Genomic DNA, 25,498 nt, shown 5'->3' with positions numbered 1-25,498 from the left:
ACTTGACGGTTCGGGCCTGATCTGCTCCCCCAGCAAGTTGGAACTCCTGGTGTTACCCCCGAAGGGCGCAAGAAAGAAGACCGAGCCAACGGAGCACAAGAAAATTAAGATCACAACCAGCAGCGGCCAGGTGATTCCCGAGATCGAGGAGATCCGGGTGCTTGGACGGTTAATCGAGAAACGCCGAACCAAACGGTGAAACGATCAATCGCCAAGGTGTCTGTGGCCACGCGCCTCGTGAAGAGGGTCGCCAACAGAAAGGCCGGCATGTGGGGGGACAGCCTACTACGGATCGTTGAATCTTTCGCCATGAGCCACGTGGCGTACGTCGCTGCCTTTCACAACTGGTGGCTAGATGAACGCAATAAGACGCACGGCCCGCAAGACGGCACTCGGACTTCTCGACTGCACGAGCGCCGAGGAGCTGCTGGACCTCGGCATGCAGAACACGCTCGAGTAGATCGGAGAGGCACAGAGAGCAGCCAAGCTCGAGCGGCCCGCGGAAACCAAAATCAGAAGTGCCATCCTGAAGAGACTGGGCGTAGACCTCGACTTGAACAAGGACGGCTACGGGCACGCGGGAAAGATCCCGGACAAAGTACGAAGGAGAATGAGAGTCTCTCCCCTTCCAAAGAACAGGAGCCCCGAACACAACTGGGTACGGAGAGCGGCGAGAGCCAAGGCAATGGTTGAATTGCATGCAGAGCTTCCCGGGACGAAGTACGTCTTCGCGGCGGAGTATCGGGAATTGGGGGCGTTAATTGCGGTGGCCATCAACGCCAATACGGGCGGCACGATCAACGCCGCCTGCGTACGCACGGTGGAGCGGTGCGCGGAGGAGGTGGTGATTGCTTTAGCCATCAGGGATCCGGACTGCAAGACCGTGCTTTGTGGCTCTAAGAGTGCAATGAGAAACTATGCCAAGAAGAAAGTATGTTGTGGAGCAGTGCGGGTGCTCGCCGCGGTGGACCTCAAGGACAGGCAAGTGACAGTTAAGTGGTTCCCGGCTCACGCCGGGTACAATATCTCGGAAAGTTAAGAAAACCACTACGAGACGGCGAACTCGACCGCGCGAGAGTTAACAGGAAGCGCGGCCGTAGCAAACCCGTCTGCGAAATGGTGCGGGGAGACCAACGATAGGCTGGGTACGTATAACGAAACAACGAAGCACTACAGACTAAGCACGAGGAGAATGGCGCCGCCCGACCTGAGTCCGACTCGGGAACTGGCGGTGGTCTTTAGACAGATTCAGACGTGTTCGCTACTGACCCAGGCCATCATGTGAACACGTGTGTCCCGAACAGTACGAGGGATACACTTGCAAGGTGCGTCCCAGCGCGCGAGCCACTGCTGCTCACCTGATGTGGAACTGTACGGCAAGGCCCAGCGAAGCGGCAACAGCAACAACAATCCCGCCCGGGTTCGAGGCTGCCGCGCGGAGCAACGACAAGAACAACCAACTCCCGGCCGTCCAGCTGATCCTCGTGGCCCTTGAAAGAAAGAATCCGGTCGAAAGACGATGGCGCTCACCCCCATCCAGCGGCGGCTGAAGGACCTCGAGGGGAGTAGAGAGGCAGCTGCCGTGTAAAGGGTTTTGACAGGATGAAGGAGGCCGCGCAAAGGTGCTCCATTAGGCACACCACAGCAGGCGATTTCAAAAAATCTTTACTCACTCACTCACTGTCGAATATCTAGCGTCCATGGGACAATAAAAAATGGCCGACTGCCGAAAGGCTCGACATTGCCTCCTTCGGGCATACTGGAGAACTGTTTTGGCACGTATCTCACGTACGTGCAAACACATATCACTGTCGGTCGCTCTATCCTGCGATTAAGGAACGTGGGAGTGAGGGCGGATGGCGCGGGTAGGCTTCGTAAGCTCAACGACCTTAAAAGCCACGTGCATGGCTATGTGACCCTAAAGGGGACCACCTCGTGGGCTGAAGAGAAGGCAAATTTATAACATAGCGGGATAAAACCGAAGATGTGCCCTGCCAGGTGGCGCAGCGTAGCACGCGCATACAATTGCATGATTACCTTTAGGCGAGCAGTAAATTAAACTCAGTATCATCCACACCTGGCCATGTGAATGTGGGTGTGTGCTGAGTCATAAGGCAGTTTCAGATGAGTTGTAACTTCATGATCAGATACAGCGCGGCAAGAAACATAAGGACGAAAGAAAGTCATAGGGGACGAACGCAGTTTTCGTTTTGTATGATTTCCTTTTGTCCTTGTGTTTTTTTTCCGTGATGTAGTCGTTCAATGGTGACTCATAGTAAGAAAAACAAAAAATTGAAGGTGAAGTACATGGTGGCAACGTTGGACGACACGTGTGTGTTTTGCGATTGGCCACTCACCCTTTCACTACCACGGCATCAACAGGAATGCTTTTAGGAGTCCTCGTAATGTCTGAAGCATTACAAAAAATGAGCGTTCAGACTTTTGCAATATTTTTCATATCCCACTAGTCTCCCTCTAGTCCTGTTTCCTCTCCACTAGTCGTCTTTCCAATCGTAAACTTGGTGCTTAATTTCCAATAAAATGTTCTTACACAACTGTTCTCCAAAGAAGCTGCAGATGCGGTCGCCCCGAATGGACAAACGGCCATTGCATATTTGTGCTTAAAAAAATAACTCAGAGGCTTATAAAAAAAGAAGGCGCACGCTATCAAAGGCAAACCTCATGGGATGAATACAATTTTTCTACACTTGTCATCGAGGTGGGCGGCTTCCTAGGAGCGTTCGACAGGCCGGCCTCTGCCAATGCCTCGCCCTCATGCGCGTGGCTCTGCGTATGTCCTGGCGTCGCCTAGATACAAAAGGCGCTGGTGTTTTAGCTGTGTTAATGGAAATATCCTGTAAAGTATTTCTGTGGAAATACATTGACCAAAAATGCTCTGTAAAAATTACGCCCACCTCCCCTCGCGGGAACCCTGGTGTGATGCGACGCTGAGGGGGGTTCAAGCGCAGCGGAGAGCAACCGTCGACCGAAAGGCCGCCGGTGAGCCGCACACCGGTTATATGCGCAGCGCGCCCGAAGGAGAGGAGACCGCGGAGAGAGAGAGTACTGCACATGCGCATCACCGCATGCAGCGCCGCCTACCGGCGGAGTGAGAGCGGGCTGGGCCGCACACCCGCAGATATTGAGAGAGAGTGTTCGCTCTCACCTGGGCACGCGCCGCCGCCAGTGCGTCTGCCGCGACTATGACGCAACGCCATCCAACACAATTCGCTTTAATCCAATCCAATCCAAATGTAATTCAATCCGAATTATTCCAATCCATTATAATCCAAGCCAAGCCAAGCCAAGCCAATCGAATCCAATCTAATGCCCCTCGCGAGAGAGTGTTCGCTATCTTAGAGGAGAGGGGGTGAGTGGAGGAGAGTGCGGACGCCGACGACGACGACGGACGCACGCAGGAAGGACAGGGCCGCCGACAAGAGATGCTCTCGGTGTTGCATCTAAAACACTTGATCACAAATGCAATAAACCGCCTAAGCTTTTCGCAATTTCGGCATTCACCTCATCTAGGTTGGCGATATACTTCAATGTTTTTTAGTGTTCATAAAGTAACAATCTGTAATCAGTTTATTTACAGTATTCTGAGAAAAACTGGCATATTGCCTTCCGCATAAATACATAATTCCTCCTGATGAATGATGACAGCAATTAGGCGATGTTGATATTGCAAAGGAAACTTACACTTAAAATCACTATTTTCGCAAAGAAATAACAGAATAATGGCCGAAGATTATAAGAAATAAGAAAAGATGATAAGGTATCTATCGGTAGGGCCCGGCGATGCCCGGGCGGGCCACTATAATATTACATGAATGGGTGTAACATTGTTACCCCTGACTTGCCGTAATAGGCGGTTTTATCATGGCGATCTACACAATTCGCAACTCTTGCCTGCTTTCAATACATGGGTTTCTCCCAGAGGCGTGTCGTTATCAGAAACGGCTGCAAAGAATGCTTTATTCGAAACATCCCGAAAAAAAATTTCGAGATGCAGTGCTGAAAGAACAACGTACTCACGGGAAATAACCATGTGGTAGTAGTAAAAAATACCCATGAGTCAAAGTTTTATAATCAATAACATGACCTCCTACGGGAGGTGTGTGGTTACAGAAATTCCTAACAGGTGGTGACCGCAATGTATATCGGGAAAACAAATTGAATGCCACATCGAGAAGAGTGTAATTTTAAACAAACCCCACTTGGCTTTTCAAATGCTTAATGGGACAAAAATCCTCAAATTAGTTTTTGGCGACTTTTATTCGCAGCCTATATAAGTATAAATGAGTTGCATAAAGGAACGGGCTGAATAGGTAATCAGAAATCTCAAAAAGCAGGTAATTAACCGAGAATTGTGATTCTCCATATTACATGGGTGCATATAACCTATGCCAAGAAAAAATTGTTCGATGTCTCAACGGGCCTGCGATAAAAAAATGTATGAATCCATCTTTTAGCGCTTGTCACAGACTGAGGGATAGGATTTTTGCAATATTTGGCAATATTAAGCTGCTACACCATAATAGGAGTGTGCTTCTCAACTGTGAAGTTTCTACAACCAGAAGTTGGCGTGGTGTTCACATCAAATTTGAAGCCTTATGGGCCTACTATTGGTGGAAATATAAAAAAAAATGTTTCGCCCTTTTAGCGGCGTCAGAGCGGAAAATGTTTGATATTGGTTTTGTGCATTGCTATGAGTAAAAAGTATAGGCAGAAAAACAATTAGATATATTAGTCGTTTTAACATTTATTGGAGAATGTTTAACACCTATTTTGTTCCAAAAAGCCCAATTGCCCCGAAAGTGATGGTTAATGTGAAACACTAAAGCAACTTTTAAGTGCGAATGCACTTCTTAAGCGAGCCTGAAGCGTCCGCCGCCGTCCGCATTGCAACAGCTGCGGGTGCGCGCGCTCCTCGTCTTCCTTGGCAACGGGGGGAGATGGGCGCGCGCTGCCTGGCCGCTGACGTGGCCCATACCCACGTGGGGGATTGGCCAGGAATCTCCTCGTCTTCCTTGGCAACGGGGGGAGATGGGCGCGCGCTGCCTGGCCGCTGACATGGCACATACCCACGTGGGGGATTGGCCAAGAATCGGGCGTGAGAAGGGCTAATGCACTCGCTTAAAGGAGTACTGACACGAAATTTCAAAGCTGAGATCCGCTCTAGCAATCAAGTACAACGACAACACAAATAGGTGTCTGTGAATAAATGCATCTTTCTTTCTTTGTAGTTGTGTGTGTGTGTGTGTGATCTCTCTTTCGCGAACATTACCGAACCACGCAAATTCAACTCGTGCATTCGCACTTTCACATTCTTCCCCTCGGGGAAATGCGGGGAATTTTTTTTAGTACTCTGAAGGGCTACGCATATTAGTGAAGAAAATATATATATATATATATATATATATATATATATATATATATATATATATATATATATATATATATATATATATATATATCAGAAAAGGTAGACGAGATGACCATAAATTTATGACAACATAATTTGTTATTTTTCCCTGGTTACGAGTACTATTTCGGAAAATCCCGCCTTAGGGAGCCCCTACGCCACGAAACAAATTTACTCGCGAAATTTCATGCCTCTAGGTCACGGAGCAAAACGAAAACAGGAGGGGAAACTAAGCCTCCTAGCGTGGCCAGATAATGTCACAAGCACTAGTCATAGGTTGAGCTAGCAGCAACGGCCACGCGTGGAGAAACTAAGGAGTCACCGCGATCACTAAGCAGGCACAGAATGAATTGCGGCCGCTATCATTTCGTCTATTAGGTGCCGCTAAACTATCCTTCGACATCACAGCTTCGTCATGGTCCGTTTCCCATTCTCTATATTTTTGCTCCGTGCTCTAGGTCTAGCAGAGTTGGCTGGGCGCTCATGAGCCAGTCAGTGAGTGAGTGATTCAACAAGTCCGGCGCTTCCCATTATAGGTACAGACTGAGCCAAATAAGTGATTGGCCAATAAAAAATATTGTCTAGCTTTTTGATCAAACGCTTATTTTGCCGACATTACCCTGTAGTACTTACCTCTTTTATTGCAAGGCTGAGTGGCTTAACGAGAGGCTCAACAGGCTGCTCATTAACTTTCATCAAGCTCCAGTGCAGCGCAGTGTTTCCAAGGCGATCCGCCCTGTTTATATTAGCTCCAGCCTTGATCAGCGATTGCACAATGTCCCAGTGGCCTTCGCGGGCGGCTAGCAGTAGTGCGGTCTCCTGGTATTTGGTCAAAAGGTCGACTTTGCACGACTCCTGGAAGTAGACAGAAAATATCTTAAATTATTGTTAACAATGTGCCTACACAACTAATAAAGGTGGCCGAAGCACATTTTAAACGCTTAAATACAAGTATTTAAAGCATTCGTATCAGCGCTACAACAGTGTTTTGAATGAAATCCAGTATGCGGCTGTTGAAAATCGCTAGTTTATTGAGTAAACGATGGTGCAGGCGCTGTGTGAGCAGGGAAACCTGGCCGCGTATCTACCTGCGTCATCGCAAATACCTTCAAAAGGGGATAGTCATCTCCCGCCTCTGCCTCGTAAGTTTTTCTCAGCTCTTTGCTCCCACCACTCACTCTTAGCCACCACCACCGAGCACTCCTCTCGTGACGAACAGATTGGAGGTTTGTTCAATACAGCTAAATATTGTAGTTTTCCCGCGGTTCGCAGCCCATCTGTCGGAAGAGCGGGTGTCATCTTCTTTATCTTGTGTTTGTCGTTCGCACAGAAACGGCAAGACCAGACGATCTCTTCTTTTCGAACCTGCTGTAATCTGGCGCGAGCTGGAGCCTTTGTGCTCCATCTTTAATGTGTTGAGTTTTCGCTTGCTGTAGTAAAATTATGCCAAAGTATATTGTTACCTGAAATTAGGCGGGGACGTGCGGTTACATACTGACATTTTGCATCAAAACCGCCTGAGATTTCCTCTGCGCTTGATATAATGGGAACCCGTAGGACTAGTGACAGCGCGTTAGGTCGTTTGGAACACAGCTGCCTATGTGCAGGTACTCCGGGTTTACGAATTGTTTCAATTTTTGACCCGAAGTCTGAAACCAGTGTCAGACAGAACAGGGGGAGACCAGAATGTCGCGTTAAAGTAGTGCAGGAAAGACTTTACTCTAGAACCTTGCAAGCGGCAGGGCAGGCAGGGACGGGGATATTCACATTTCTTAGCGCTGGGACACGTGATGTACGCAATGATCACGAATGTGCCATTTTTTGGTACAGTGTAATGCACTATACAAAACTAAATGAAATAAATTGCTACAGTAGTGCACATATAGCTTGCTCGCATAGAATAAAATCAGACGTGTTGAGCACGACAGGCTTAAACAGATACAAACCGAAACTATGCAGCAGGCGCCAGTGGGACAGAGCATGGATAAATGGGTAGGGACTGCGGGATGACTCAGGTTAAAACATAGGGCCACCGCAAACAGTCGAAACAGGCTGCGCCTGTCTAGGGAGAGAGGTAGTCGTCGACCCCATTTGTTCCCTGTTGGGCACGGAGACGGGCGCGTCTAAGGGAAAACCGCGAAAACCATTTTCCTTTTAGCTGTAATAAGGATAGACCTGGCCAGCTTCAGTTCTGGGAGTTCCGAACTACATCCTCGACGTTAGGTGGATTCGACCGGCCAAGCCTACCATCAGTCGGGTGCCCCGTTCATTGACGGGAAACGACTTTGTGTGGGCACATTGACGCGACCGCGACCCGTGATGCGGCACCCAGCGGACGAATTCCCTTTCCCTCTAATGCTGGAATGGTCAGAGGGGGTGTCGAAATGCTCGCCCACCTTCTTTCTTTTGCAGTGGGGGCCGGGTGTTCCTACATTCTCCTATGCGGCATATCTGACGACGCTGCAGGCGCCGTACTTGAACGAGCCACCAAATGTGGGGTTACCGGAGGGCATCCCAGATGTCTTCAAAAGGGATTAAAATTGTTGGCCCCAACAAGTTTGACCTCAGGCAGATTGCTTCACTGAGGCTAACCAGTCGTCCATGCGGGAGCAAGGGAAGCGTGCCCTCTCCGTGCGAATATTTGGATGTCAGTTTCAACGCCATGGATGTTTTCGATTTGTGCGTCCGTGACAAGCGAGGATAGAGGCAGAAAGGAAACGGAGGCAACGTGTTTAATCTTGCCCATGCAGAAGCGACCTCACTTCAATCTGGCCGAGATTTATGTAAAAACTTGTATATTGTTTCGTTTCTACGATCAACTTCGTGCTCATGAATACCCCGGCACAACACCAGCCAAATCCACTTCGCCCTCGGCACCCCAAACCAGAAAAGACAGTAACAAAGGGGATGAACTCTGTGAATTAACTACACCTCGGATTTCATGAGTGTAGGTATTTCGGAGCAAAAATATGGGTGTTTGAAAAAAGGTTGTGGTAGAAGGGAGTCGACTGGTAATGAATTGCACACAAGGCAGATGGAAAGCTGCGGTGTAGGCAACCGTCCTAGGCTCACAAGAACCTAGGACATCCTTGAAATCCTTAGGCCTGGTTCGATTTTTACCCAGATTACGTCTTTATATATACGATTCGATGTGGCTTAGGCGGGAATTGTACGTGAGGTTTCTTCCTGAATACTGCACGAATGGCCTCACTTACGATGCCCAAGCTGAAACCACCTCCTCGGCCTTTTCCTTTACAAGCACATTCGTTAGGCAGCCGTCCTGTCTCGCTTGAATATTCAGCAAGCGTTTTTTCCAATTTGGCCACATTAGCCACGGATTCGGTGACATAAACAGGAAGGATGAGGCAGGTGCATGGCTTTCTTTTTTACCTTCACTTCAGAAACAGAAGCTTCTCGCAGCTTGGCGGCAGCACGACGGAACCGTCGCTTCCTATCGTCAACGAGAACGATGCCTGCTTTGTTACGGTAATAGGCTTCCTTGACGTTTCACTTCTGGCTTTTTCATATCCCCCACAGGAAGCCAGGGGCAAAAGCCGGGTATTCTGTTCTCGGGAGTATACCTGTACGTCTCTACTGGTGAACTTTCAGGACGTCTGCGATTTTCTCTGGTGGAGATGCATCGGGCTCCCCGCAGGCTTCCGGAACCGCCAAGGAGTCTTTGGACTGGCACTCCTCAGGGTCCAGTTTAGAAGCTAGCAGATGACATTGCTGGTAGACGAGGAAACGAGATTCAGTCATGCTGTGTGGCCGACTTCAACACAACATTGGGGAGTTTTCAGCTTGCTTTGGGATTACGGTTTCCAGCTACTTCATTTTGCGCGCAGCTTACGTTTAAGAGGGTAATGTTTCCATTTACAAAACTTTGTATTTCGATGTGGCTTGTTTTCTCAGGAATACGTGAGTTTTCTTTTATGCCCCACAAAACAAGTAGACAAACCAACCCTTTATAAAACTTAATTTAGAGCTAATTTTCTTTTGGGTTTATGTTAAACATCCCAAGTCTTTTTCACGCGATAGATGGGGGTGGCCCGCTGAAATTACACGGAAGCACACTTATTTGGTCAGTTCCGGTAAGTGCGTTCTTTTACACGAAGGGATTTTGGCCTGGCAACACGAATGAATGTGTCTCTTTCTGCTCCCACCCACGGTGCCGGCGTCTCTTGAAGGTATACCTTCTTCTTTGGTGGGGTTTTTTGGCGCGAGGGCATCTAAGGCCAAGAGCGCCATTTCTATGATGAGGTAAAAATGTGCTAATGAAATGAGTGCAAATAGTGCATAAAATTACTTCGGTGTAAAGGGCCGGATCCAAAAGATGAGTGAAGAGCGTGATGAGGCATGGAATGAGCTAACGGTGTATAGGGCCATGGTAAATAGAACCCTACGGATGAACAAGGTGGACGAGAATGCTACTTTCTAAAACAAACCTGCTTTAAAAAACCAAAAGCATCAAGGTATTCTAAACCTCTGCTGAGCTCGAACACAGGACAGTCTGATAAAAACATTGCAATGTGCCGTGGCATATTCTTACGGTACATTTCCGGGAAATAGCGTCTCCTTTCTGGTTCCATGGCCGAGCACTCAACCAAAACATGGAGGACTGAAAGGCCCTCACCACATCTGGCACAGTTTGGAGGCTGGTCACCAGTCAGGAGGTAGGAATGCGTGCCATGTGTGTGTCCTATTCGTAGTCTGCATCGCCAGACCTCAAAGGCCCTGTTTTTGTCCCTGGCAGCTGATCGGCCGATTATAGGTTGTACCAAGTGAAGCTTGTTGTTGACTTCTCCGTCCCATTCTTTCTGCCAGAGCTGAAGGAGTATGCGTTTTACTGCTGGTTTCATATCGAGGTAAGGTACTTGCGTGCTGTCAATACTGGTTCTTTTATCTGCTCTGGCAGCAGCCTGGTCGGCTTCCTCGTTGCCAGCTATGCCACAATGGCCAGGAACCCAGCACACTATAATTTCTAAATTTAGTTGGTGTGCTTTGTACAGAGCTTTAAGAAGGGCAGTAAATGTGGGATTCTTGGTTCCCTTTCCTGTGGACAGGGCTGTGACAACGCTGAGTGAGTCTGTGAAGATAACATACTTTTGTGTTTTACTTGTGATAATGTGGTCCACAGCAAGATATACTCCGTGTGCTTCTGCTGTAAATATGGTTGTGTTTTTATGCATTGTTTTTGCTATTGAAAGATGCTGTCCAAGAACTGCACAGGCCACAGCCGATTTGGTTTTCAATGCATCAGTGAAAAACTGAGCAGCCTTGTACTTGTCTTGGAGGTATGCGAAGTGCTGTTTGACTTCCAATAGTGAGCCTTTCCTGAATACTTGTCTAAATGAGGTGTCGCATGATATGATGCTTGTACCCCAGGGTGCCACGCATTCATCTGGAGTCATTTTGAGGGTGTCATCAAACGAGATCGATAGTTTTGTAGAGATGGAATTGATCAGCAGTGGAAACGGTTGAGCTAAGGAAGGTCGATTTGAAAAGAGCAGCATTCTTGAGTTATCTCTAATCAGGGAGTCACACGGGTGCACGGGCTGTGACGTAACCTTCAGGGCATAAATAATACCAATAAGAGTTCGGTGGTACTCCAGAGACCAACAGTCTGATTCAGCATAGAGGCTCAGTACTGGACTAGTGCGGAAGGCCCCTGTGGCCAACCTGATGCCCAGATTGTGGATAGGATCAAGCATTTTCAGTGCAGTGCTAAAGGCTGACCCATAAACTACACATCCATAATCTAGGCAGGACAAAACAAGACTTTTGTACAGGTGTAGTAAACACTTCTTGTCAGTGCCACATTTCATGTGCGCTAGTATCTTAAGCACATTCATTGCCTTCAAACACTTCAGTTTCAGATGCTTCAGGTGGGGGTGAACGAGAGTCTCGAGTCGAAAATCAATCCGAGAAACTTGTGTTCTGCTTTAACAGGAAGCAGCTGTCCATTTAAGTAGATTTCTGGTGGAGGGGCAATGCCCCTTTTTTTCCAGAACAGTACACAGGCACTTTTTGAGGGGTTAAACTTGAAGCCATTCTTATCTGCCCATTTGGAGAGCTTATTCACTGACAGCTGAATTTGGCGTTCACAAAAGAAGAGATTGCAGGACTTGAAGCCGATCTGCACATCGCCAACATACATTGAGTAAAACATGGTTGGCGGAAGTACAGTGCGTAGGGAATTCATTTTTACAATGAAAAGTGTGCAGCTCAGCACACCTCCCTGCGGCACCCCTGTCTCTTGTGTGAATGGTTTAGACAGAGTACTGCCTATCCTTACACGAAATGTCCTATCAGAGAGGTAGCTTTCAATTGTTTTTAGCATATTTCCTTGTATCCCAAGGGCACAAAGATCTCTCAATATACCAAACCGCCAAGTAGTATCATAGGCCTTTTCAAGGTCAAAGAATACAGACAGAAAGTACTGTTTATGCGCGAACGCATATCTTATTTGGGACTCCAAGCGCACAAATTGGTCAAGCGTGGATCTTTGTTCTCGAAAGCCACACTGGAATGGATCCAGGAGCCTGTTTGCTTCTAGAAAATGCATTAATCTTCAGTTGATCATTTTTTCAAATACTTTGCACAAACAGCTAGTCAGAGCTATAGGTCTGTAGCTAGATGCAACTGCTGGGTCCTTCCCTTCCTTCAATACTGGAACAACAATGGCCTCTTTCAGCCTTGGAGGGATATATCCATTGTTCCAGATCCTATTAAAAAGTGATAGTAATGCAAGTTGAGTTTCTGGGTGCAAGTTCTTGATCATTTCATAGTGAATATTGTCAGGTCCAGGTGCTGCTTTACCAAGTGTGTTTAGGCAAGCTTCGAACTCAGCAATAGAGAACTCAGCGTTATATGCCTCACTTGGAGGTGATTTACGATGAAGTTGCAGTTTTTCTTCCCTACGTTTCAATTTAAGAAACTTCGCTGAGTAGTGCGCTGCACTTGAAACCGACTCAAAGTATGCTCCCAGTGCATCCGCCTGATCTTCCAGAGTGCCACCAGCATTATCAACTAGAGGGCGGGGTCAAGTCTGCTGCCCTTTCAACTTGCGTATCCTATTCCATACTTTATTTTGGTCGGTGTAAGATTTAATACCCACTATGTACTTCTCCCAACCCTCACTTTTTGCTATCCGTCTCACTCTTTTCGATTGGGATTTGATGCGTTTGAAGTTTATGTAGTTTTCAGTCGTGGGAGAGTCACGGAAGAGGCGCCATGCTGCATTTTGTTTTTTTCTAGCACTTTGGCAGTCCTCATTCCACCAAGGAATCGGCTTTCTTTTTGGGTTACATGAACTTTGTGGGATACATTCACTAGCGGCTTCAATTATGTGCTTTTCGATAAAGGAAAGTGCGCTGTCGATGTCCAGTGAATCTAGATAGTCATTTGGAAGACAGGTTAGCTGCCGAAACTTTTTCCAGTCAGCAGACCCATCCTCCATCGTGGTACACTGTTCTGCCCATGTGTCGACACTACCTTTTCTTTCAGCACGATTGGAAAGTGGTCGCTTCCGTAAGGGTCATCCAGGACGTGCCAGTCCATTAGTGGGAAGAGAGTAGCAGTGCAGAGAGCTAAGTCAACTGATGAGGATGTTTTGTGTGTGGGACTAAAGTATGTGGGCTTCTTTTTGTTCAATATGCAAGCTCCAGTGGAGACTAGTAATTTTTCTATCATTCGCCCTCTTGCATCGTAGTTTTCACAGCCCCAGTGAGGATGATGGGCATTGTAGTCTCCTGCTATTATGCGCGGCTCTGGGAGCTGGTCCATTAGAATTTCAAATTCAGATTTCTGTAGTCGCTTGTCTGGGGGAATGTAAATGGAGCAAATTGTTATTAGTCGCTGCAGCCATATAACTCTCACAGCTACAGTAGCTAGTTCAGTCCTGAGTTTAACTTCCTTACCTGTGGTTGACCTTTGAAGGATAATAGCTACACCACCCGATGGTTGGTTGGTGTTTTGCCTGTCCTTTCTGTATGTGATGTACTGGGGTAAAAAGTCTGTGTGTTTGCTGCTTAAGTGGGTTTCTTGGAGACACACTGACAGAGGTGCATGCTCCCAGAGCAGCTCGTTAACATCATCCAAGTTTTTCAGAAGCCCCCTGTAGTTCCACTGCAGTACAGTACAAAAAGCCATTACTAGTATTGACACGTTTGTTACTAAAGACCGGCTCAGCTTGTTAGCTTCCAGAGCCTTTTCCAGTAGGAGACAACTTAGGGAGCTCTGCTTTTTTGATCAGTTCCTGGGAGTCCGTACGTTCCAGAGGTTTGTGGCGATCCTTCGGCGTGATTGACGCAGAGGATGGCTGACTTGTGTCCATAGCCTCCAAAGAAGGCTTCTTTGTTGATGGTTTGAGACCTGGGGCCTTGGCTGGCCTCCGGTTCTCCTGTGAGGTTACAACCGTCTCAGTGGTGTTAGCTGTGCAGACCGCGAGGCTGCAGCTGACACATTGGCCGTTTTCGGGCCACCATTTCCTTGAGGTGCAGCAGATGTCACTGTTTGCACCTGGGGGGCTGAAGATGTCTCCTCAGGCCCTCTCAACGAGGTCCCTGATTGGACAGTTGCCGCACGTGGCGCCGCCCCCTGACGCGCCACGTCGGCGTATGCTATCTTATGCGTGATAGCAGGACGCCTGCGTGCTTCGGGGTAAGAGATGTTTTCTTTTACTTTCAACGCAATGATTTCTTTTTCTTTTTTCCATTGCTGGAATGAGCGTGAGTATGCAGCATGGTCACCGCTGCAGTTGACACAGTGCGGTGGGGCAGTCTTGAAGGTATACCGAAGAAAAAAGCATAAGTACAGCATTGGTTTGAGGTTTAGATGCACAAACGTCAGAAAGAATGCTTAAACAATGCACACATAGCGGCAATTTTATTCCTTGCCAAAATAAATAATGACATTGTGCCAGCCACCATAACAGTTTGAAAAAAATAAAACAAGTAGACGGCCTTTAAGAAGTTTTCTGACGAACCGAGCAGACCTAACGGCGGAAAAAACACGAATGTGAGTCGGCGTCACCATTAGGTTCGCGTTAAACTTTGGGATAAGGTCATCCGGAGCGAGCGCATCGACATAAACCTCTATACGCAGTCTTATGTCGTAGGATATTTTGTGTTCGTGAACCAAAGTAGACATAGCCGACACGCCGCTTTTAGAACGATATAGAAAACCAGCCCTCCGCCGCCAGGTGCAACAAACAAAAAGAAAGCAAACGATTCGTATAGTGTATTTGGTGGCAATATTGAATTCTTTGAATTATGGCTGCTTGAACCATAATTGGCAGGAATAGGGCGCCGCGTGGCTTTGTGTTCTTCACTGTTCGCCAGGAAACTTGGCGGCAAATAATTTGTGAGACACGTTGACGGACAAGCATTTTTTGAGAAAAATAATTTTGCTGGACTTGAGTATTTCTCCCTACCTGCTTCAGTAGGGTGTCTACAAGGGTGCCATGGCCATTGACCGCTGCGAAATGCAGGGCAGCAAATCCTTGATTCTCTTGCTGAACATTCACAAGGTCATTCGTTTTCGACAAGATTTTCTCTGCTGCCCTGGAGAAATGGGTCAGAAAAAAACAGGAAAACCAAACATTTTTATGATAAAAGGTAGGTGTTATGTGCATATGAAAGACCAGCCTCGACATATTTTCCTCTTTGATTTCCGCAAATACATTGAAAGCGTAACACAGTGTAGTGGTGAATATCAAGCACTAAATAAATTTCCTTTAATAAAATGTACTGCGTGATATCATATCAGTTTCATTAGATTGGTGCTTAAGGTAACTTTGGTCATTGGTTTCGTTAACAGGTTGCTTATTTTCTTTACAGTAACATTTTTGGGTATACTAACTCATCAAAGCACAATGGCTCTACCCTGTGATCTTTTGTGCAGAACTGTATGGCTAACAGGTCGAAATTCGAAGACACAGAAACACAAGATACTGTGGCCAGTATTTTAGTCTGCAGAGCGACGAGTCCCGTACATGTTCGTTCGTATTCGGCATAGTTTGTGGTGCTTCCACTCTACACACTGATGAAGCATACCGTAAACACACTGAAAGCTAGGATTTGTTTAATGGAGATACATTGGTACAAGCCTATGTCGTACCTCGAAGAATCTAGAAGGTGATCAACAAATCCATAGAAGCCGAACGTACTACTGTGCTTTCGCCCGGATGATTTGCGGTTTCAACATCAGACATGATTGTTATCATTGACGATACTCGATGATGATACTGAAGGATAGAGAAACGCCCGCTCATCATCATTAGATTTGGTTTTGAAAAAATTACATTATCTTCCCGTAGGGGAACCCTGAGTAGTATGCGTAGCAGCCATGGGGTCGATTCAAGTTCCCACCAGTTTTCAGTTCGTCATTTCCGTTAGGTTGAGGTACGTAGCTACCATTACATTTGCCATTTGGTTTCCATGGAAACTACGAAACTTCTCAATTACCGGAACTACGAAATGGGAAATTGTGTTGTCCCCATGGCTGCTTGGCATACTACTCATGGTTCCCCTACGGGAAGATGGTGTCTTTTATTGGAGGGGGGGCGGTATTAGAGTGGGGAGGCATTAAAGAGAGAGACAGAGAGACGTTGTACGCGGTATGAGTTTTTTTTGTGGTTTGCGTTTCGCTTTGATTATGACCGCCTTATGGTCTGTGAAATGTGAAGTCAAGGGCCGTTGTAGTGGATGAACACTAAAGTTGCTGAAGATGAGGTCGATGCACGTTCCCCGAATGGTTGTGGGCTGCTCGTAATCACGGCCGGCCGAGAGTCGCTGACGCACGCCGCCCCCGACGACTATGAAATGTCGAAGGTGCGTGAAGCGTGCTCGTCTTGTGCCGGCCCAGGAAGACACCGGCAACACTGTCGCTCCACGAGCCCTTAAAGGGTAAGATACCACCGGGCGTTCAGCAAGCCGAGCATGTGCATTGGGGGTGTGGACGCCGCACGGTGAAGGGAGGGACATAGCCCCGACCATGAGATGCTTCGCACCTAAAAGAAAACGCTATACTTGCAAAACGGGCACGTCACTGCCAGTGCTCATGATGATTCTGTAAACACTGAACGTGGAGAGGGTGACATCAGCACCCGCTGAGATACCAAAATGGCGTTCCTCCGTGTTCCTCATCACAGGCTCTTCGCTAAATGTTCTGGGCTTTATATTGACTCTAACATTTTATCATGGGTAAAAGATTTTCTTTCGTCGCGAAAAGAGTGCAAGTCCAATAACAATCGTACCTCTTCTTTCAAACTTGTAACTTCCGGAGTCCCCCATGGCAACGTACTTGCACCCCTTTTATTTTTCATGTATATTAAAGACTTGTAATCCTGTGTCTCTTCCCAAGTAACACTTTTTGCTGACGACGGTGTGATTTACAGAATAATCTCTTGTGATAATGACCCAAAAACCTTGCAAACTGAACTTACCGCTATGAATACACGGTGGTGATCTTGGCTAATGACCGTAAACAACTCCACAACTACGTATATATCCTCTACTATTTGTGCCTCCCGAGTTTCTACTTCCTACATGAGTGTTGATGTTGCCATTAATCTAATCTATACATAAAAATATCTGACAATTTACTTACACCCTGACCTGCCATGGCATTACCAAACACACCATTACTTCCTGGAATCGCTGTTTCGGTTTTCTCAAGCATAACCTTAAACATGCTACTTCTAACATTCGAAAACATTTCTTTACTACATTAATACGTCCTACAATAGAATATGCATCAGTCATGTGGGATCCCCACTAAGCATACATAATAACTGATACTGAATATCTGCAAAACCGTGCAGCTCGCTTCATATATTCGGACTACTCACTTCATTCTAGCGTCACAGCACTAAAACGTAGCGCCGAACCACCGGATCTAGCACATTGCCGCCAACGTTCCCGCCTGTCACTGTTCCATAAGCTTCATCACTATGTGCCACTTCACCATGATTTCTTTGAAACACCAAACGTAACTTTTCCACGCCGCAATCATTCCTTCAAAGTTACGCTTAAATTGCCGCTCATCTTCCTTTGCCCGGCCTTTGAATCCACGTACCATTGTCGAATGGATCAATCTACCATCACATATCTCATCTCAAAAAGACAACGCAAAATTTCAGGAGCTAATACAAGAGCTAATCTAACGCTTTGCTCTCATTCTGTGTTTTTGTTTTCATTCTTTCAAAACGTGTGCTAATTTATTTTTTCGCCCTGTATTTTCCATTTTCCCTTTGCTTTTTGTTGTGCGGATCGGCTGTACATTGTGTTGGCGTTTGAATTTGAACCATTTGTATTGTATTAGTGTCTTTTTTCTTTGTTAATAAAAATTTCCATATTACAATGTTTGCATATATTTGCGTTCTCAGTTTTAATATTTACTTTTTGTTTGTTTATTTTTTCTCTGATGTCTTGTTACTCCTACGCAATATATGTGCAAATTCAACCCCCCCCATGTAATACTCCCTTAGTGTGGCCTTTAAGGGTATTGTGAATAAATAAATAAATAAATAAATAAATAAATAAATAAATAAATAAATAAATAAATAAATAAATAACTAAATAAATAAATAAATAAATAAACAAATAAATAAATAAATAAATAAATAAATAAATAAAAATAAATAAATAAATAAATAAAGACTGTTGGCATCAAGAATGGTCGAGTGAGTCATAATTTGTCTGTTTGGACATTATTGTGTCTCTGGGAGACCACCATTTGCGTAGAGGCCTCTGTGTGCCAAGAAATTGAGCGCATATCGGAAACGTAAAATAGAGTCGCTCAAGAAATGGCCGTACTATCTAAATCACCATACGGCGTGTCGACAGGACCACATGAGTAACTTCGACTGAGCCCCGACCGCAACGCAGCGCAGTTGGTGCATAGCTGCTTTTGCTCGAAAAAAGAGCGACCCAATGAAGCAGATTTATATGAGTCGTGTAAACCATCCTAACTAGGCTGCTGGCGCCCTGAACGCGTGTTTTGTCTTGCTCTCAGCCGCACAGCTTGCGTAACGATCACCGCACTAGTCTATACTTCGGCTGCATACCTGACCATCATACCTCTGCCACACCCGACTCTTTTTTTTTGTGCTTTCATACTTGAAGGTTCCAAATTGTATCGCCATAACTTTCGCTTTGAATGAACCGATTGCGCCATGTTATATCTGAGCACACGCGGCCAGGGTCCGCAGCCACAACTATATTATTCTGGCTGTCAGTTTTAACTTTCCCGTATCTTCATGGTTACCGCCAGAGGTTTTATGACTCTCTCTCAAAAACGATATGTGGATATTATCAACGCTACTTTTACCAACCCCAGTAAAGTCTCCTGAAGACTCCGCACAAAAATTTGGGCCGTTGTGACTTCGACATTTCGGTTTTACCCTACCTATATACAAGCTAACATTTTCATATTACCATCTCTATTACCTTAGGCAAGTGTCTTCCCAGGAATGCAGTTGTGTATGGTAGTGAATCCGATTCTAATAGGTCTTGGTGTATTGTGATGTGCAGAGACAAATGTAAACCTATCTTATGACTGACATTCCCACGCAGCAAAAAGCGCTAGCGGGCGACGAAGACGAAACTATGGTAGAAGATGACGAGAAAGCAAGGAAGGCACTTGCGGGAGCGCGCGCGGCATGAAACACAAGAGGGGGATGGGCCAGAGGAACTAGCGGCAAGACAGTTGTGGGTTCGCATCCCAGCCGGCGGGCTATTTTCCTCCACTTTCTGCCTTTTCAAATTCTTTATCTGTTTCAATGACCTACCACATTCTACCCTTTGCTTTCCGAGGCTTTTTCGACTGCCAACCCTTATTTCTCTCTCTCTCTCCCTCTCTCTCTATACATATATATATATAATACAAGAACAGAAAAGTTTGAACAAGGTAAAAGCACGATTCTTGCATAAAAGCACGATTGATGGTGGCAACAATCGTGCTTTTACCTTGTTCAAAGTTTTCTTTTTTTGTGTTCTCTACCATCTTCAAAAGTTCAACTGCTCCCTATATATATATATATATATATATATACACACACGCACACACCAGTCAGCTAAAAGCAAGCACAGCATTCAAATGCTTACTTTGGCTACCAAAAGAACTCGCGGGCTCACAGGATATTTCATCGACTGCTGTCTTCTGTGGCCGCCAATTTAAAATTAGTTTTTGTATCTTCTCTACAGTGGGAACACCAGCTCAAAACAGCAGCACGCCAACTATCACAAATAATAGGCTTACACGATATCACATGGTGGACATACTTCAAAGAAACCGAAAAAACCTGCCAATAACAAAAGTGTATCGCCTATGGGATCTCTACAGAAAAGTTATGATTGAGGCGTTGACGGTGCAAAAACTTAGATTTACCACGATTTCATTTCGATGTTTCTGCACCTCTCGCTTCAGGCTTCCGATATTGCAAAACACCGATTTAGGATGGATTTTGCTCAAATGTAAAGTTTAATAATTTTCTTTATATACTTTATTACGAAAAATAAAGATAATTGCTTGTCCAAGTGACAGTAGTGAGCTGTCAGAAACACAAAACGATGCGTTATTGTGTGTCACTTTTTTAACAATGACAACGCCTTGTGTTTAGGTAGTATGACAAAGCCATGATCACCAGTGTTGATGCTTTGAATACTGTACACGACTACATGAACAGAGAGCTTTTAGGGGCAATAAATGCAGTCACGATGCCTTGTGCTACGTTGTTGTCTACGTTTCCTGTGCGCGTATAACAAGGAAGAGCACCTTGCAAACGGGTATTGTCAAATACACTTTTTTGAACAACTGAACATGCTTAAAAACACGTTTCTAACGCTACAGTTAGGATGCATGCGAACCCATATAATTTTTAGTCTTTCTCTCTACTTACACGGAAGTCATACAAAACGTATTTTCCCTCCTAACGGATTCCCACAACGCAAGTTTGCATTTATCTTTAGTTTAGTGGGGATATTTGTAAGAGGCGTCCGTATTGATTATTTTTGATATTGAGGCTACGGGTGATGTAATACTTTTGACACCAGCCTAAGAGTAGTATGCACCGAAGTACCTAACTAGAATCAAACAATCGGGTGACATTAAAAAGTTTCCCTGCGCATGCAAAGCAGAAGTTTGGAGATAAAGTTAAACTTGTGTTCGCAACCCCTCCTGTTGTCATTTATTGCGATTTAAAAAGCTCTCAAACCTTTTCCTCAAGCAGCCGGTATGTCAACCTCATGGCTCCGACTTGTTTAATTTGGTCCGCTCTTGGCGTCACACATAAATTTCAAAGAGTAATAGGTAATGGCAACTTTTCATTGAATAAAAATATGCAATACCGGGTACCTTTGTGGGGATTGTTGTTTAACTGATGCCACAAAACAGGTACAGACACAACTCGGTTGTTAGAACATATTACCACTATAACACTAAATAAATTTTGATTACTTCTTTTAATGTCATCAATAAACAATATGTCGAAAGCGTCGTCTATGCTTACCGGACGTTTCCTGTCAAGGCAGCCATGTGAAGAGTGTTCAACCCATACTTGTTCTGGAGAGCAAAATTCACTTTGGGAAGATCAGCGAGCACGTTCACCATCTCCTCATTCATTCCGGCTATTGCAACATGCAGAGGGGTGTTACCCATGTCGTCCTGCAAAACAAATAAATGCGAAGACAACACTTTATCACTGCTCAGAGGAGGATAAGGACATAATAATCAATGGGTGAGGCCAACGTGGTAGTTAGAACGGATTCTTAAACAAGTCTAAATGATGTTACTACTACTTGTTTTCTTTCAGAAGCGTAAATGAAAATCAAGATTTAAGCAAAAATGGGACGAGGGCGCATGCAAAAGAAGAATAAATTCGAGTGGGGCCACGCGTGCTACAAGTGAAAGTTCCGAAATGCTAGTTTGGATTGGGACCTTATTGTCTAAACATCGCAACCAACGTGGTCATTGGAGACAGCGTCAGCCCACCTCAGAATCTCCCCTGTGTTTTTTCGCCAATAAACATTTATCTCGTCGACTTGACTAAATCTTTCCGGAGTAAACACCCGAAAAATTGTGCTCCATGAGAGCATAAAGTGTAAGTCAGCACAATTTTCATTAGTTTTAGAACTTGTTAGGCGAGTTGGTGCATCTTTGGTAAACAAACATGGGTTTGGCACGAAATAGACACCACGTACAGGAAGGACGGGATTAAAGAGGGGACGAGATTGCCCTTGTCCAGTCGTTCCTATATTTGGTGTCTATTTCGCGCAAATCCTATGTTGGTTATTACTTTTCGTTTTTCTGTGCAGGGCACAGACTGCAGCAAAATCTTGTGTTTGCGTTTTGCTTTCACTCCGCCTGTTGTCAGAACCATTATGATGTAGATTTTGTACTGAAATCGTAATATTTGTTGGGTACTCCTAAGACGGGAACGTGTAACGCCCTGAATACCCGCAACAATACAGATTTGGTGAAAATTCCACCCTTAATTGTAGTAGTAGTGTAAATGAAGATGATTGGTCGGACAGAATATTTGAAAAACAAAAAATAGGCAAAATACAAAAAAATGTTTACAAAAACGATCTGAAAAAATTCAGAATACGCACCTTGTACACCTACTCCAGAAAAAGAAAGAATAAAAATAAGTCTGAAAAATAGACTTACACTACGAAAAAAAACAGCAAGAAGGCGGACAGGCGTGTAATGCCCTGCATTTTCACAAAAATGCATATGTGGGGGAAGTTCCACAACCTTTAAATCTTATCATAGCGTAAGTGGCGATAACTTTCCAAACAGAATTTTGATAACACGAAACGTAAAAAAACGGAAAAGAAATCATTTTTAACCGGAATGATCGTACAATAACAAAAAAATGAATCTTATACCTCTCCCCTAAAATCCGAAGAATCAAGAAAACAGTCCGCAAAATGATGTTCAAAATACGAAATAAAAACGCCAGATTGGCAAACCGTGCGGCGGCCTGCATTTGCAAAGAAATACAGATTGGTGGGAAGTTCCAACTTTACACGTTATTTCAGGAGGCCTTGTTGCGGAGCGTGTTTGTTTTGTTCTAAGAACACGTTACAGGAGCTGCTCCAGTGTCCTCTTTCTTGTGTGTGTTTCTTTGCGCTACTCAGTATGTTCTTTTACTCGTTATACTGTAGCAAAGAAGGTATTGGTCACACAGCATTAAAAAAAACAAAAACGAAAACGGAAAAATCAAATGTTACTAAAACTTCCGTGAGAAAAATAAAAAAACATACATCTTATACGTCTCCCCTAAAAACCGAACAAAATATTCTGTGGAAGAACAAGCAAAACACAAAAAATAGCTTTATATAAAAAAAACCATGCATTTCCACACAAAATGCAGATTTCATGCATGTTCTACCTTAAATCAATATAACAGTGCAAATGAACCCAAATTGTTGGACAGACTTTCGAAGATACAAAAAATAAAAAGTGAAGAAAGAAGTATTTTATTTATATTATTTATTGTTCAGCATACCCTCGACGTCAACCCGGCGCTACCGCAAGAAAAACGGAACAAATCATTAGCTTGGCTGCGTCACTACAGTGAGTGTTTTTCGGCGAACTGAAAATAACGCGACACACCTCTACGAAAGCACCGTATACCAACCGAGGATGGAGCCCGACTTTCCCTTCTGTCCCCGTACCGCGTGTCTCCACACGAGCGGGAAGCCATCGGGACACTAGCCGACGACATACTCAGCGACGGCATTATAGAGCGATCGAAAAGCCCCTGGGTTGCGCCGGTCATACTCGTGAAGGAAAAGAAGGAACATTAAGGTTCTCCATTGGATACCGGCAATTGAACAAAATCACCAAAAAGGACGCGCGCCCTCTGCCAGGAATCGACGACGTCCTTTGCCACCTCTGCCACGCGAAGTAATTTTCATCGATGGATGGGAACACATGCTTCTGCAAATTGAAATGGGCGAGAGAGAGCTAGAGAAGACGGCATTCACAACCTCTGACGGTGCATACTAGTTCAAGGTGATGCCATTTGGGCTGTGCGTCGTGCCAGCAACGTTTCAAAAATCATGGGCACTGTGCTAGCCGGCCTGAAGTGGCACACCTGCCTGGTATACCCCGACAACGTAGGGGTATTCACCCGGACGTTCGACGAACACTTGCAATGTTGGAGTGTGTGCTACTAGCCATTCGTACGTCGGGGTTACCGCTGAAGCCTGACAAGTGCCCCTTTGCTTACAAGGAACTCAAGTGTTTGAACCACGTCATCAACGCCAAGGAAGTCCTGCCTGACCCGGCAAAAACTTTAGCCATAGCGAACTTCCCAATACCGAAAAACAAGAAGGGCGTGGGAAGATTTTTCGGAATGTTCGCGTACTATGGGGGCTTCGCGCAAACTTTGCACGCATTTCCGAGCCACTCACGCGCTTAACGAAAGCTAGCACCCCTTTCAGGTGGAAAACCGTCTAAGAGGAGGCAACCTTCGAGATGCTACAACGGCTCCAAAGCCCGCCCCTGCTCGCTCATTCGGGCGAAAACACCGAAATGGCATGGGTACCGCCCTCGTGCAAAAGTAAATCGGTTGGGAAAAAGTAATCGCTTAGGCCAGTCGTGGAGAAAAACTGAATGAATGAATTTGGATTTTATTGGCGCAGCAGCCAAATTTGGCTATAATGCGCCAGACACAAGGTAAATATTTTGAACACACTACGGTAAAAGGCTCATGTAAAAATCATGTAAAGTGGTAAAATTAAAGTTTCTGTAAAAGCTTGAGTGCACTCAAAAATTTAAAAACCGCTCAAGAAAAAATGATGTAACATGGTAATATCAAAGTTTGTCTAAAAGCTTGATGGCACTCAAAAATTTAAAAACCTTTTCCAAGAGAACCAGGGGTTCATCTCCAAGCAGTAAAGCAGGGTGCAATGGAATTTGAAATTTATAAAAGTGGGAAAAAAATTCCCGACGTTTGTTTTCGTAACTAGGACACTCTATAATTATGTGTATTACTGTAAGGCGCTTCCCACATTGCTCACATTCTGGAGGGTCTTCTCCCAGCAATAGGAAGTTGTGGGTCAAGCGCGTGTGCCCAATTCTTAGGCGACATAACGCCACCTCTACAAATCTTTATGTCTGCAGCTCTGCCACTCTCTCAGGTGCGGCTTCATAAGGTGGAGCTTGTTTTCATTGAGTTCTGTCCATTCAGACTGCCACTTCTTCGTTATTGATAATTTTAGTCTCCGTCTGTAATCCTGGTAGGGTAAACGAGTTTCTGTCACCTCCAGCTCTTTTGTCTGGGCTGCGAGGGCATGTGCCTTTTCATTGCCGTCAATTCCTACATGACTCGGTACCCAACAGAAACTCACGTCTAAGTGATTTTTGCTACAGTCCATTAGTTGGTTAAGTACTTGTTGGACAAGTGGATTTTTGGTTTTGTTTCCTGAACACAGGGCTGCTAGCGCACTGAGAGAGTCAGAGAAGATGATTGACTGTGGTGTCCTTTCAGTGCATACTTTCTTTAAAACGAGCTGTATGGCATGCAGTTCGGCAGTGAAGATACTAGCGTCAGGTCTGAGCCGTTGGCATTCGTCATAATAAGGTCCAATTGCAGCTGCTCCCACATGTCTTTCTCCTTTGGAACCATCCGTGAAGTAAGTAGCACATCCAGCATACCTGAACTGGATATCTAAGAACTCTTGCTGTAGTAGTTCTTTGGGAGTGTTGTGCTTATTGTACTTCAGCAGGGAAAAGTCACATTGTGGCTTGCGGTATTCCCATGGAGCATAACCGGTACTGTGGGTGACCAGCATGGTATCATCTACATAAAAGTCAAGGGCTTCATTAAGAATGCGGTACCTGAAAAACATGGTTGGAATAGTCCGAGGCCTGTTGGTAAAGAGAGTTTCAAAGTGAGGTTTCAGAAACAGCTGTCGACAAGGGTGAGTTGTGCAGGAAAGAATTCTCATTATGTACATGTTTCCGAGGAGTACTCTCCGTTTGTTAAGTGACCATTGATTGGTTTCTGCATACAGGCTTTGCACCGGAGATGTCCGGAAGGCTCCGCTGCTTATT

At 45.3% G+C, this 25,498-nt stretch overlaps 1 protein-coding gene across 1 annotated transcript in view; it reads right to left on the bottom strand.

Moving 5' to 3' along the window:
* LOC144147090 (uncharacterized) overlaps window positions 1-25,498 on the bottom strand; it is a 242,100-nt gene that overhangs the window by 59,109 nt on the left and 157,493 nt on the right. The window contains exons 10-13 of the mRNA XM_077679137.1: window positions 20,940-21,094; window positions 14,862-14,991; window positions 6,062-6,283; window positions 1,359-1,490 (exon numbers count right to left, since the gene is read on the bottom strand). Coding sequence (XP_077535263.1) covers window positions 1,359-1,490; window positions 6,062-6,283; window positions 14,862-14,991; window positions 20,940-21,094 — 639 coding nt within the window. The remainder of the gene's footprint in view (window positions 1-1,358; window positions 1,491-6,061; window positions 6,284-14,861; window positions 14,992-20,939; window positions 21,095-25,498) is intronic.

This window comes from Haemaphysalis longicornis, unplaced genomic scaffold (genome assembly GCF_048455015.1).
Source record: "Haemaphysalis longicornis isolate Haplotype H1 unplaced genomic scaffold, Haemaphysalis longicornis Haplotype H1 scaffold_7, whole genome shotgun sequence".
NCBI classification, from domain to species: Eukaryota; Metazoa; Arthropoda; class Arachnida; order Ixodida; family Ixodidae; genus Haemaphysalis; species Haemaphysalis longicornis.
Note: the sequence above shows the minus strand (reverse complement) of the source record. Positions and strands in the feature narration are given on the sequence as shown.